The sequence below is a fragment of the Littorina saxatilis genome, linkage group LG1, assembly GCF_037325665.1.
Source record: "Littorina saxatilis isolate snail1 linkage group LG1, US_GU_Lsax_2.0, whole genome shotgun sequence".
NCBI classification, from domain to species: domain Eukaryota; kingdom Metazoa; phylum Mollusca; class Gastropoda; order Littorinimorpha; family Littorinidae; genus Littorina; species Littorina saxatilis.
The window spans coordinates 85,487,765-85,500,419 of NC_090245.1; the positions used below are offsets into that span (position 1 = coordinate 85,487,765).

Sequence of the window (12,655 nt, forward strand, 5' to 3'; positions counted from 1 at the left end):
CTTTTTTTTTGTTTAAACATGGTAATGGTTTGTATGATGAAATACTGTTTAATGACTTAGTTGAGAGTGTTTTCATGGGGTGTTTAGTTTTGTTCATGAGATGATTCATTAATATCTGTGTTGACTGATATATCTGATTTGCAGAGCTCTCAACGGTCTGTGAATGTGTAAGAGGTCTTGCACTGGCACCAAAGGAATACGCACCATCATGGAGGGTACATGTCTTCACACAGGTTTTGGTAAGGGAGAAATATTCTTGAGTGTATGCAGACAGAGGAACCCCCATTTTAAGACACCCTCATCTTTAAGACCTTGTTTTCATCGACTTTCTGTTCATAACCTTTGTAAAATTACTCCCATTTAAAAACTCCCTCCATTTTAAGACCTTGTTTTCCCAGACTTTCTGTCCATAACCTTTGTAAAAAATACTCCCATTTAAAAACTCCCTCCATTTTAAGACCTTGTTTTCTCGGACTTTCTGTTCATAACCTTTGTTAAATTACTCCCATTTAAAAACTCCCTCCATTTTAAGACCCGATTTTCTCAGATTTTGGGAGGTCTTAAAAGGGGGGTTCCACTGTATATGTTGTCAATGGATGCTGATTGTGAGTATATAGATATGAAACTGGAATGAATGTAGCTTACTTGGTGGTTTTGTCATTTATTTGCAGCTTATATTTTGTGTTGTCAGTGAATTAATATTGATCAAGCGTATAAAGACATGAAACAGGTCGAAATAGAAGGTGTTCAGTTGTTTGTCATTTATTTGCAGTTACTATTTTGCAGTTACTTTTTATTTGCATTCTTTTTTGCAGCTACTATTTTCTCACAGGGTATGTAACTGTTAGTAGTGTAACTATACTTGCTTCCAGAGTAACTCAGTGTTTCGTCTTATGCCTTATTAATTATTTACTCACAAAAATACATTCCTGTACTATATTCACATTTATTTCCTTTTTTAAGTGTGACACCAAGCAGGAGATAAAGCAGACGGCAGTGTCAGTGTTTCCAATGTTCCTGTTCAACCTGGGCCCAAACTTTCTGCATTTCGTCAAGCAGTGCATTCAGTATGTTCACATTCAATGTTCAGGCTCACACGAAATAATTCAATTGTGCTGAGGAGCCATTGTTGTCAATATAACACTTACCTCGACAGTACTATTCTTGCACATTATCTATTATAGGCCGAAAAAATTGGACAAAACGCTGAGTGGGTACAATTATCTCCCATAACCATGCGCCACCGTGGATCCCAAGCACTGTCCGAGTGCTTCCCCCTTACAGGATGTAGGTGGCGCGTCCTCTTTCTTTTTTCGCGCGTGTCAGACCGGCTGTGTTTCTGCTACGCTCCCGGATTATTTTGGACTAAGAGGCTCCTTTTCTGTGTGGACTATCACCTGTTGGATTATTGTGTGTTATTCCACTTCTGGCTTGAGGCTACGTTGTGTTTCCTTCAACTTGTGCCTCCGTTTTTGTGTGGCGGACTCGGCGTGCCTCCCGTCCTACTTCGTGGTGACCGGTCGTCTGCTTCTCGTTTCGCCGCATTCACTTGAGTATTGACCTAAATTTTCTTTGAATTTTGTTAATTCTCGGTCTTTAAGGGTACGTACAGGGCGAGGTAGGATGTCTCGTCCTGTTTTGGGCTCTGGTTCTACGGAACCAGAGTCTGCCGGGGGCAACCCTTCTCCGGGCGCCCAGCGTCATGTTTTACGCACGGAGAAGGGGATCTTTCGGCGCTCCGACTCTCCCTCCCCAAACGCTTTGCGTTTGCGGCGAGGGAGGGCGGAGAAAGCCTGTTTGAGCAAGCTCAATGCGAGCTTGCTCAAACAGGCTGGGCTTGAGCCTGGGACTTCGGGCGGGGCTGCGCCGTCGAAGGTTCGGGGAAGTTCGAGGGGAAAGAAAAAGCTTCTTTCTCCTTCTCCTTCAGTGGAACAGGCTTCCCCCCCTTCGACGCCGTTGTCCGGCCCTCAGTCTCAGGCTTCAGCTCCTCCCGGTTTCGAGCCTGGGGGGAAGGTTTCCTTCTCCCCCCTGGCTCGAATCCGGGGGCAGGTCGATTCCCAACCCTCTTTGGGGGTTGGTGAATCCGATCTAGGGGCTACTGGAGAGACTCAGGTTTTGACAGCCAACGGCCATACCACGTTGAAAACACCGGTTCTCGTCCGACCACCGAAGTTAAGCAACGTCGGGCCCGGTTAGTACTTGGATGGGTGACCGCCTGGGAACACCGGGTGCAGTTGGCATTAAAATCTTTCTTTTTCCGGTGCCTCTCCTGTGCCCTCCTCGGTTTCCACCGCTGTGGAAGCCAGGAGGGACACGGGTCCTCCTCTGAACTCCCTCGCTGGGTCGTCTGCTGCTGTTTTGACAGTAGTTTCGGCCTCCTGGGGGGGGAGATCGGAGGAGATGACGGGGTCTCTGAATTCCCTCCCCGCTGGGGTTGGGATGCGAATTGACCCCGTTCAGGGCGGTCCTGTGGGGGCAGGGGTTTCAGGCTTCGTGCCTACGACCACTGCTACTACGGTTCCCTCTGACGTCCGTGTGACTGGTGGCTGTCCCTCTTGAAACGCTCCGGCCGACTAGTTACTGGACGTGGAGGTGTTCGACAGAACGTGGTACTTCTGTCGAATGGTCAGGGCGACGGGAACATTGTTTCTGTTGCTCAGACCGACACCTCCGACCGGACCGTCTTGACCCCACGCCATTCCTTAGCGTCTGGTGTTCGGGTGACGGATGGTCCGGACCAAGGGTCCGGAACGTTCCAGGCTTACGGGTCGGGATCGAACCGGACCCACGGGTCCCGACTGGACTTGACCTCCGGGTTTGGTCCGGACGGGACCCATGGTACGGGACCGTACCGGACCTTAGGGTCCGGTGCGGGACAGTACCTCTGGCCCTTGCCGGACCCCCCGGACCTACGGGTCCGGATGGTACGGTACGGGACCAGTGTTTCGGTCGGGACCGGACCACCCGACCACCTCTGTTGGTCTGGGTGGTCTGGCACCGAACCGGAACACACCGGACCTACGGGTCCGGAGGGTACGGTACCGGACCAGTGGTCCGGTCGGGACCGGACCACTCGACCACCTCTGTTGGTCCGGGTGGTCTGGCACCGAACCGGACCATGCCGGACCTACGGGTCCGGATGGTACGGTATGTCCACGTCCGGACCGAGCCACCCGAACACTTCTGTGGGTACGGATGGTTCGGTACCGAACGGGACCTCCGGATGGTACGGGACCGGACCGAATCTACGGGTTCGGATGGTCCGGTACCGGACCACCCGACCACCTCTGTTGGTCCGGATGGTCTGTCACCGAACCGGACCATACCGGACCACCGGACCTACGGGTCCGGATGGTACGGTAGGTCCACGTCCGGACCGAACACTTCAGTGGGTACGGATGGTTCGGTGCCGTACGGGACCTCCGGATGGTATGGGACAGGACCGGAACACCGGACCACCCTACCGGATCGGTCCGGACCACCCGACCACCTCTGTTGGTCCGGATGGTCTGGCACCGAACCGGACCTACGGGTCCGGATGGTACGGTATGTCCACGTCCGGACCGAGCCACCCGAACACTTCTGTGGGTACGGGTGGTTCGGTGCCGAACGGGACCTCCGGATGGTGCGGGACCGGACCGGACCTACGGGTCCGGATGGTCCGGTGCTGGACCGGTGGTCCGGTCCGGACCGGACCACCCGACCACCTCTGTTGGTCCGGATGGTCTGGCACCGAACCGGACCATACCGGACTTACGGGTCCGGATGGTACGGTGTGTCCACGTCCGGACCGAGCCACCCGAACACTTCTGTGGGTACGGATGGTTCGGTACCGAACGGGACCTCCGGATGGTACGGGACCGGACCGGAACACCGGACCGGAACACCGGACCACCCTACCGGACCGGTCCGGACCACCCGACCACCTCTGTTGGTCCGGATGGTCTGGCACCGAACCGGACCTACGGGTCCGGATGGTACGGTACGTACGTCCACGCCCGGACCGAACCACCCGAACACTTCTGTGCGTACGGATGGTTCGGTGCCGAACAGGACCTCCGGATGGTACCGGACCTACGGGTCCGGACCTACGGGTCCGGATGGTCCGGTGCGGGACCACCCGACCACCTCTGTTGGTCTGGATGGTCTGGCACCGAACCGGACCATACCGGACCACCGGACCTACGGGTCCGGATGGTACGGTATGTCCACGTCCGGACCTAACCACCCGAACACTTCGTTGGGTACGATGGTTCGGTGCTGAACGGGACCTCCGGATGGTACGGCACCGGACCGGACCACCCTACCGGACCGGATCGGCACCCCCGACCGGACCGGACCATTTCTTTTCTGATCAGACCCCATGGGTTCCTGTTCAGTCTATAAATGGCGGGGGTTCGTTGGCTGGGCTGACCCAACAGTCGCAGGGTTGTTGTTTTTCTCCCCCTTCGGCTGCTGGAGACGTTTCGTCTTTGGGGCAGGGGTCTTCGCGGCCTCTTGCTTCTGTGGGCGTTTCTTCACAGCCTGCTTCATCGCTTTCGGCTCTTCCCCCTCAAGCTCCCTACACTCCTGCTTTTGAGGAGTTGTCGGGAAGTGAAGAGGAGAGTGAGTCGGAGGACGATAGGGAGGAGGATCAGGGTCGCCCTGAGGTTAACACTGAACCTCTACCCTTGCCGGTTTCTGATGGAACTTCCGAAGCTATGCTTCGTACTTTCCAACAGTACATGACAGACATCACGCGGCGTCTTGACGTCACGGATGCCTCTCTTAAGCGTCTGTCGTCTAGTGTTGACACACAGGACGTGGACCCGGGGTCTGAGGACGAGAGGCAGGAGGCTCGTCCTCGCACAGCTAGAAGGACGTTTGAACAGTTTCAGGACGTCCTTCCCTGAGACGCCCTCTCGTCCTTTGAGTCCGCTTCGGCCCGGGCGCGGGAGGCTCACGCCGCGTCTGCCGGCGGCTCGTTTTATGAACGATCCGGCCGCCGGCAATTCGCGTTCCACCCTAGTCTAAGTGCCACGGTGGAAGCGGCAGCACATCGCCTGAGGAGTACAGATTCACGTGCAAACGCGACCTATGTTCCTCGGGAGGACGCGGGTTCAGTGCCATGCTTTCCTTTGGGAGGCGCACCTCCACTGTTTCCTCGTGTCCAATCTGTTTCGTCCCTCCCTTTTCCCTTTGACTCTCGAACTCTCCCTTTCCAGACTTCGAGTGTTTAGGGTGGGGCTGACGGTGATGTGTTCGTTGGGGAGGTGCCTTCGGTCAAGAAGGTGGAACTGAGCTCTGCTTCGTTCCACAATCTTGAGGCCACCGTTTCGTCCACAGTCGAGGCCCAATCACAGGCCTTGACATGGATGAGCACGCTGTCCACACTGTTGGACCCTCCCAATCGGGCAGAGTCCGATTCCACTCGGGTCCTTGACACGGTTCGAGTGGATCGGGCTTTGCATGCCGTGCGATCGTGCGTGACGTCTGCGGCAGAATTGGCCATTGGAACACGGGTCCACTTTATTGGCCCTGTTCCGTGATCATTTTCTGCCTACTTCTATAGTGCCTCCGGATATGAGGAAGAGTCTGAGGAACACGTTTCCTCAGCCTTCTTCCCTCTTTCATCCGGACACTGTTCGTTCTGTGGTGGAGTCCACACGCCAGAGGAACACTGATTCTCTGATGGTTGGCCTCGCTGCTTCGGCGACGGCGGCGGGGAGTAAGAGAAGTGCTACAGTCACCTCCAGCTCCCAGCCTCAGAAGAAGAAGAAGAAGCCAGTTTCACTGCCTCCTTCTTCCTCCTCTTAGGCGCCTGTTGCGTTCCCAAGCAAGACGAAGGGTGCTCAGACAGGTAAGGGGAAGCAGCACCACCAGGGGGGGTGGTCGCAAGCCTGCGCCTGCCCGCCAGCAGAATTTTCAGTGAGTCCCGGCCCTACGTTGACGCCCCCTCAAGTTGCCCCTCTTTCGTCCGGCGGTTCCCTTTTTTCGGGCCCGCGGCATGTGGGGCAGACTGGTCTCCAACCAGTTTTTCTTGAGGGTGGTGTGGTCGGGGTTTTCTCTACCGCTGTCGTCACAACCTCCATTGTCCGCTCTACCTTGGACGTTCCCCCCTCCTCGAGAGCCTGCCAGATGGCAGGCTCTTCAGGACGAGGTGAACTCGTTGGTCGAGAAGAAGGCGGTCTACCCCCTTTCTCAGCCTTCTCTGGGGTTCTGCTCCCGCCTGTTCACCGTCCCCAAAAAGGACGGCCGGTTCAGGCCGGTGTTGGACCTCTCCACCTTGAACTTGTACCTTCACAGGTGCAAGTTCAAGATGGAAACCCCTTCGTCGGTCCGGTTGGCCATCCGGCCAAACGATTGGGCCATGTCTGGGACCTCCAGGATGCTTACTTCCACATCCTGGTGGCCCCGGGGTACCGACATCTGCTCCGGTTCGTTTGGGAGGGCACGGTGTTCGAGTTTCGGGCCCTCCCATTCGGCCTGTCCTTGGCCCCTCTGATTTTCAACGGGGACAACAACACCACATGCTTAGCTTACCTTCGCCACCAGGGGGGCACCAATTCTCGGTCCCTCTCCCTGTTGGCGGAGGAGATTCTGCTCTGGTGCCAGACCAATCAGGTCCGGATGTCAGTCCAGTTCGTTCCGGGGAAACTGAACGCCCTGGCCGACATTCTCAGTCGGGGCGATCAGGTTCTCTCCACAGAATGGACCATCGCTCACAACGTTCTACAGCGTCTGTGGGCAAGGTGGGACCGTCCTCTGATCGATCTGTTCGTAACTCGATTCAGCGCTCGGCTTCCCAGGTACGTCAGCCCCTTTCGAGACATGAATGCGTTCCACTTGGACGCATTCACTCTCTTGTGGAGGCTCCTCGATGCTTACGCCTATCCCCCGACATCTCTGATTCCGAGGGTGCTGGCAAAATATCTGCAGGAACGACCAAGACTGATTTTGGTCGCGCCTTACTGGCCAACAGCTCCGTGGTTTCCAGATCTTCGCGGTCTCACCCACGTAGACCCTCTACCTCTGGATCTGGACGGGGGAGGTCTGCTCCAGCCTCGATCATGCCTCCCTCATCCACGTCCAGAGAGTCTGTGCTTGACCGCATGGCTCTTGTGCGCTCCAAACTGCTTGCACTAGGATTGCACAAGAGTTCAGTAGAGTTTTCCTTGAACGCTAAGAGGCGATCAACTAATCAGCTCTACGACTTACGCTGGAGAGCTTGGGCCACCTTCGCCTTGTCCAAGGGGATAAAGCCGCTTTATCCCTCAACACAGGACTTGGCCAACTTCCTGGTGGAAGTGTATCAAAAGAAGAGTCTTTCTTCTAAGACTCTTCTTGGATACAGATCTGCCATCGCTTCCACGATTGCGGCCGCTACTGGTCGCAGAACTGAACACTTGATCAGGTCCTCCCTCATCGCTAATGTCCTTTCGGGTATTAGCAATGCAGCGGTGTCTAAACCTCTGGTTTCATTTCCCAAGGGGGATGTCTTTCTGGTCCTCAAACTCCTGCGTAGCAATGAGTTTGAACCCCTGGCAGGCATCAGTATCAAGTTGCTGATTTTTAAGACTAATTGTTCCTCATCGCTTTAGCCACTTGCCGTAGACTCAGTGGTATTCAAGCTTTGAGTGGCCTGGACTTTGACATTGAGTTCACCACACAGCAGTGGTTGCTAGCATGGTCACGTCAGTCTAAGGTATGTTTCTTGGGTATATTTTCTTTTACGGTAGTACTGTTCGAAAATTGCCTGGGTATCTTAATCCTTGGATTTAAGTGATTTTGATTAAGGAGTTTAATACTCTACATATCACCCTCACACCACTCTGGTATTCTGTGCAAGAATAGTACTGTCGAGGTAAGTGTTATATTGACTGTAAGGCTTCTTTTTAAGCCTACTGTCTATATGATACTTACCGAGACAGTACTATTAGAGTTTCCCTCCCGCCTCCCCTCTTGATATGTTATGGGCTTTTTGAGGGTCTGCAGCTCATAAAGAAAGAGGACGCGCCACCTACATCCTGTAAGGGGGAAGCACTCGGACAGTGCTTGGGATCCACGGTGGCGCATGGTTATGGGAGATAATTGTACCCACTCAGCGTTTTGTCCAATTTTTTCGGCCTATAATAGATAATGTGCAAGAATAGTACTGTCTCGGTAAGTATCATATAGACAGTAGGCTTAAAAAGAAGCCTTACAATTAACTGGTATTGATGAGCACTTTTGGTGTTGGTTCTTCGTGAGTCAGCATTTCAGAAAAGTGTAATGATCATAGTCTCAAGAATAATGGGAAACTTCAATAAAGTAATGAATGGCAGTCAGTTTTGAAGTTTCAGAAAAAAGGGAAAGAAAAATGTTGCTCATGTTATAGCATACATATATACTTATGTGTTTCAGAGTGGGTAGTTTTGATGGTTAGCAACTATATCTTGGTCATGTTTCCTTGACTATGAAATATGCCATTGATCTTTTATGACGAGTTTTTACGTACCTCTTGTGATCTTCATGTAGTGATATTCATAAAATTATGAGTGCTGTCAAAAACATAATTATGACTAGTGTTTGATGGTAATCTGCAAAGTTAAGGTTTGTTTCAGTCCAATGATCACAGATCCCTCAACTGCAGTTCAGAACTCTGTGGCGGCGGTAGCGGGGGACTTGGCGTGTGTAGCTGCTCAAACTGTTGCCCTTGACAGGTAAGGAAACCTTTTGTATCTCACTTGACTTAATGAAAAGCTTTGTGTGTTTCTTTTCTTTCTTTTAATGTTTCTTTTTTTTGTTGATATTAATCTCTCTGTGTTTTTCTCTTCACCTCCATCACTACCCTCAGCCTGTGCGCACAAACACATGTATTTATTGCTGTTGCTGTTGCTCTCACTCTGGTTTTTTAATTTTTTAAATCCTTCAAACAGGTATTTGCTCTGTTTGAATGAGTGCCTTTGGACAGTCAAAATTCATTAAAAATGTGGCAGCTTTTGCTTTGTTTATCTGAGAAACAAAGGGATGTAATCGCTATAAATGTATACCACATGTTCAACAGGAGTAAGCAAGAGTTATACAGAACTAATCTCCTAGCACCTGAGAGAAGCATTAAAATGAACAAGCCACTTTTATCCTCAAGATTTGTTCTTCATTTTTGTTCCATTTATGATTTCTCCAACAGCTTTTATGCCCCCAAAATAACTAAGACTAATAATCCTGTGCTGACAATTACAAAACGGTTCCATTTCAGTCAGTGTAAATTTTTAATTTTCAGGTCTGGCATCCAAGAGAAAAGTGAACCTGTCTCCTCTTTGTTATCCATTCAGTGTGCAAAATGCAATCAAAAAGGTGAGACCTCAGTTGTTTTCCACTTTTTTTGAGTCACTTGAGAAAAAGTGACTCTATGTAATCGGTCAGTGTTAGTCTGTCCGGCCGGCCGGCCGTCCGTAGACACCACCTTAACGTTGGACTTTTCTCGAAAACTATCAAAGCGATCGGGCTCATATTTTGTTTAGTCGTGACCTCCAATGACCTCTACACTTTAACGATGGTTTCGTTGACCTTTGACCTTTTTCAAGGTCACAGGTCAGCGTCAAAGAAAAAATTAGACATTTTATATCTTTGACAAAGTTCATCGGATGTGATTGAAACTTTGTAGGATTATTCTTTACATCAAAGTATTTACATCTGTAGCCTTTTACGAACGTTATCAGAAAAACAAGGGAGATAACTAGCCTTTTCTGTTCGGCAACACACAACTTAACGTTGGGCTTTTCTCGGAAACTATAAAAGTGACCGGGCTCAAATTTTATGTGAACGTGACTCATTGTGTTGTGAATAGCAATTTCTTCCTGTCCATCTGATGCCTCATATAATATTCAGAACTGCGAAAGTGACTCGATCGAGCGTTTGCTCTTCTTGTTCAGAAAAAGGTATGTTTGTAAGCACATTTGTTGTTGTTGAGGAATTGTTATATTTAGTCAAGTTTTGACTAAATATTTTAACATCGAGGGGGAATCGAAACGAGGGTCGTGGTGTATGTGTGTGCGTGTGTGCGTGCGTGTAGAGCGATTCAGACCAAACTACTGGACCGATCTCTATGAAATTTGACATGAGAGTTCCTGGGTATGATATCCCCGAACGTTTTTTTCATTTTTTTGATTAATGTCTTTGATGACGTCATATCCGGCTTTTCGTGAAAGTTGAGGCGGCACTGTCACGCCCTCATTTTTCAACCAAATTGGTTGAAATTTTGGTCAAGTAATCTTCGACAAAGCCCGGACTTCGGTATTGCATTTCAGCTTGGTGGCTTAAAAATTAATTAATGACTTTGGTCATTAAAAATCTGAAAATTGTAAAAAAAAATAAAAATTTATAAAACGATCCAAATTTACGTTTATCTTATTCTCCATCATTTGCTGATTCCAAAAACATATAAATATGTTATATTCGGATTAAAAACAAGCTCTGAAAATTAAATATATAAAAATTATTATCAAAATTAAATTGTCCAAATCAATTTAAAAACACTTTCATCTTATTCCTTGTCGGTTCCTGATTCCAAAAACATATAGATATGATATGTTTGGATTAAAAACACGCTCAGAAAGTTAAAACAAAGAGAGGTACAGAAAAGCGTGCTATCCTTCTTAGCGCAACTACTACCCCGCTCTTCTTGTCAATTTCACTGCCTTTGCCATGAGCGGTGGACTGACGATGCTACGAGTATACGGTCTTGCTGAAAAATGGCAGCTACTTGACTAAATATTGTATTTTCGCCTTACGCGACTTGTTTTACTTTGTCTGTTTTCTCACAGTGAACAGCTTAGATCATGGGTCACTGAAGTGTTGCACAGACGGTCAAAAATAAAGTGCAAGAGAATGCACTCTAAGTGATATAGTACTGTTGCTTAGAGTCTGTAGGATGCAAAACGGCGAAAAACGCAAAAAGAAACAAGCGTTCCAGACTTTGACAGTCTTTCTGTGTTGGTTACCGCAAATTCTTCTGCTCATACAGGTATACCAAACAAGTTAAGGATATGTCTTCAGTGCTATTGATCAGATGTTTAACAGCCGTGTTTGGGTCACAGACTTATGTGTATTCAAAGATATGCATTTCTTCTTCTCAAAACCGTTGTTCCTGGATTTGAGCAATATTGTCCTATGACGTCACAGGTCCTTGACCACGCCTACCCTCAAAATAGCGTTTTTGATGGTATGACTCACTTTCAACCGTGGAAACGGTGACTTAAACTGAACGATATTCAGATTTTTTACCCCAGAGAGTTTGTTTGGTATCTGAACTTACAGGGCATACCCATTCCGTGTAAATCCACCGGGCAGTCAGGCTGATTTAGCGTGTAAAAGAGAGTGACCGCCATATTGGATCGTGGTTCTGGATGGTGTTTTTGCCGGGTAGCTGCAGTTGATGTGCAATAAATCTAACACCTTAGGTAGCAGGCTCCCCACATTTTACAGAACAATGACAGAAACCCTCATCTGTATTCGTTTCAGTACTAAGAGCAAAACGAAACAGAAAATGGTCGCTGTAACGGTTTTCCGTTAATATTTTGTTATATCAAATCTTATCTTATGTACACGCATAACGTAGACACCAAGACATTCCAATGCATCCACACACATTGAGGCAACACTGTTTCAACATATTTTATGATAATGCATTCAAGTTGGCCGCATATTTTATTGGAATGAACTGACTAGCAGGGGGAAAATTCGGCCTGAATACGGCTGGAAACACAGAATCAGTCTATGTTTCTCGCAATACCTTTACACTCAGTTGACAAAAAAGGAACATAACTAATTCTAACAACCAATACATCAAATTAAAGCTACGACCTTTAACTTTCCAGCAAAATAAGTAACATTAGGTAAAAACCGATATTTATTTAATAGGATAGAAAAATAACAGTTCTAGCGAAAGCACTGAAACTTCTTCGATGCAGAAAATAACAAAACTCTCCAAACTGAGATAATCGGCAAACGTATTTATCATACACATAAAAAGTAGAACTCGAGACAAACATTCTGATATGCATTACATGGGGGAACATTATACAGTGACTTAGCATGAAACGAAAAACTCTACCAACTGAGCTACCGGGCCCCCATCTGGGAATAGCGCGCGTCCTTTTAAACAATTAACCAATCAGGGTCCAGCATCTAAGACACACTTCCAAGTTTACAATAAACACAGCGATCCTGAAGGCAGAAACAATGGGTCAGGGGGAGATAATTAGATAAGGACTGAAAGAGAAAAACAATTAAATGACCGGACATAACAAAACTCTATGTTGGCAGTTCACCCTGTCACAGTTAGAAAGTATGGGTCGTACAAGACCCACATCTTCTGGACTTTGTAGGGCAAAGAGTGATTCGGTGCAGGTCAATCAAAAAAATGTTTGCCCTTTGAATCTATTCTGCTAATACTGTAGACATTTTCTTGACAATTTCCTCATGGAACACGAAGGTTTTGTCATCCAATCCCAAGAAAACATAGTGGCTCCTCACACGTTTCATCAACCGGACCTGAACACCTTCCTCTTCCAGCTTGTCGATCTGGAACAAATACAATAAGTACCGACTCATCCCTAAATCCGTTGCAGAGTATTATATTTATTTACTACCATGGAAGTTGATGTTAACCTGTGATTTGTAAAACTGTAAAAAC

At 48.6% G+C, this 12,655-nt stretch overlaps 1 protein-coding gene and 1 non-coding gene across 2 annotated transcripts in view; both read left to right on the forward strand.

The window, feature by feature from the left end:
• Positions 1-12,655, forward strand: part of LOC138951158 (serine/threonine-protein kinase ATR-like) — a 121,026-nt gene that overhangs the window by 18,158 nt on the left and 90,213 nt on the right. The window contains exons 15-16 of the mRNA XM_070322827.1: positions 145-239; positions 964-1,067. Coding sequence (XP_070178928.1) covers positions 145-239; positions 964-1,067 — 199 coding nt within the window. The remainder of the gene's footprint in view (positions 1-144; positions 240-963; positions 1,068-12,655) is intronic.
• Positions 2,122-2,240, forward strand: LOC138951221 (5S ribosomal RNA). The gene has a single exon (XR_011451053.1). It is a non-coding gene; the product is annotated as a 5S ribosomal RNA (ribosomal RNA).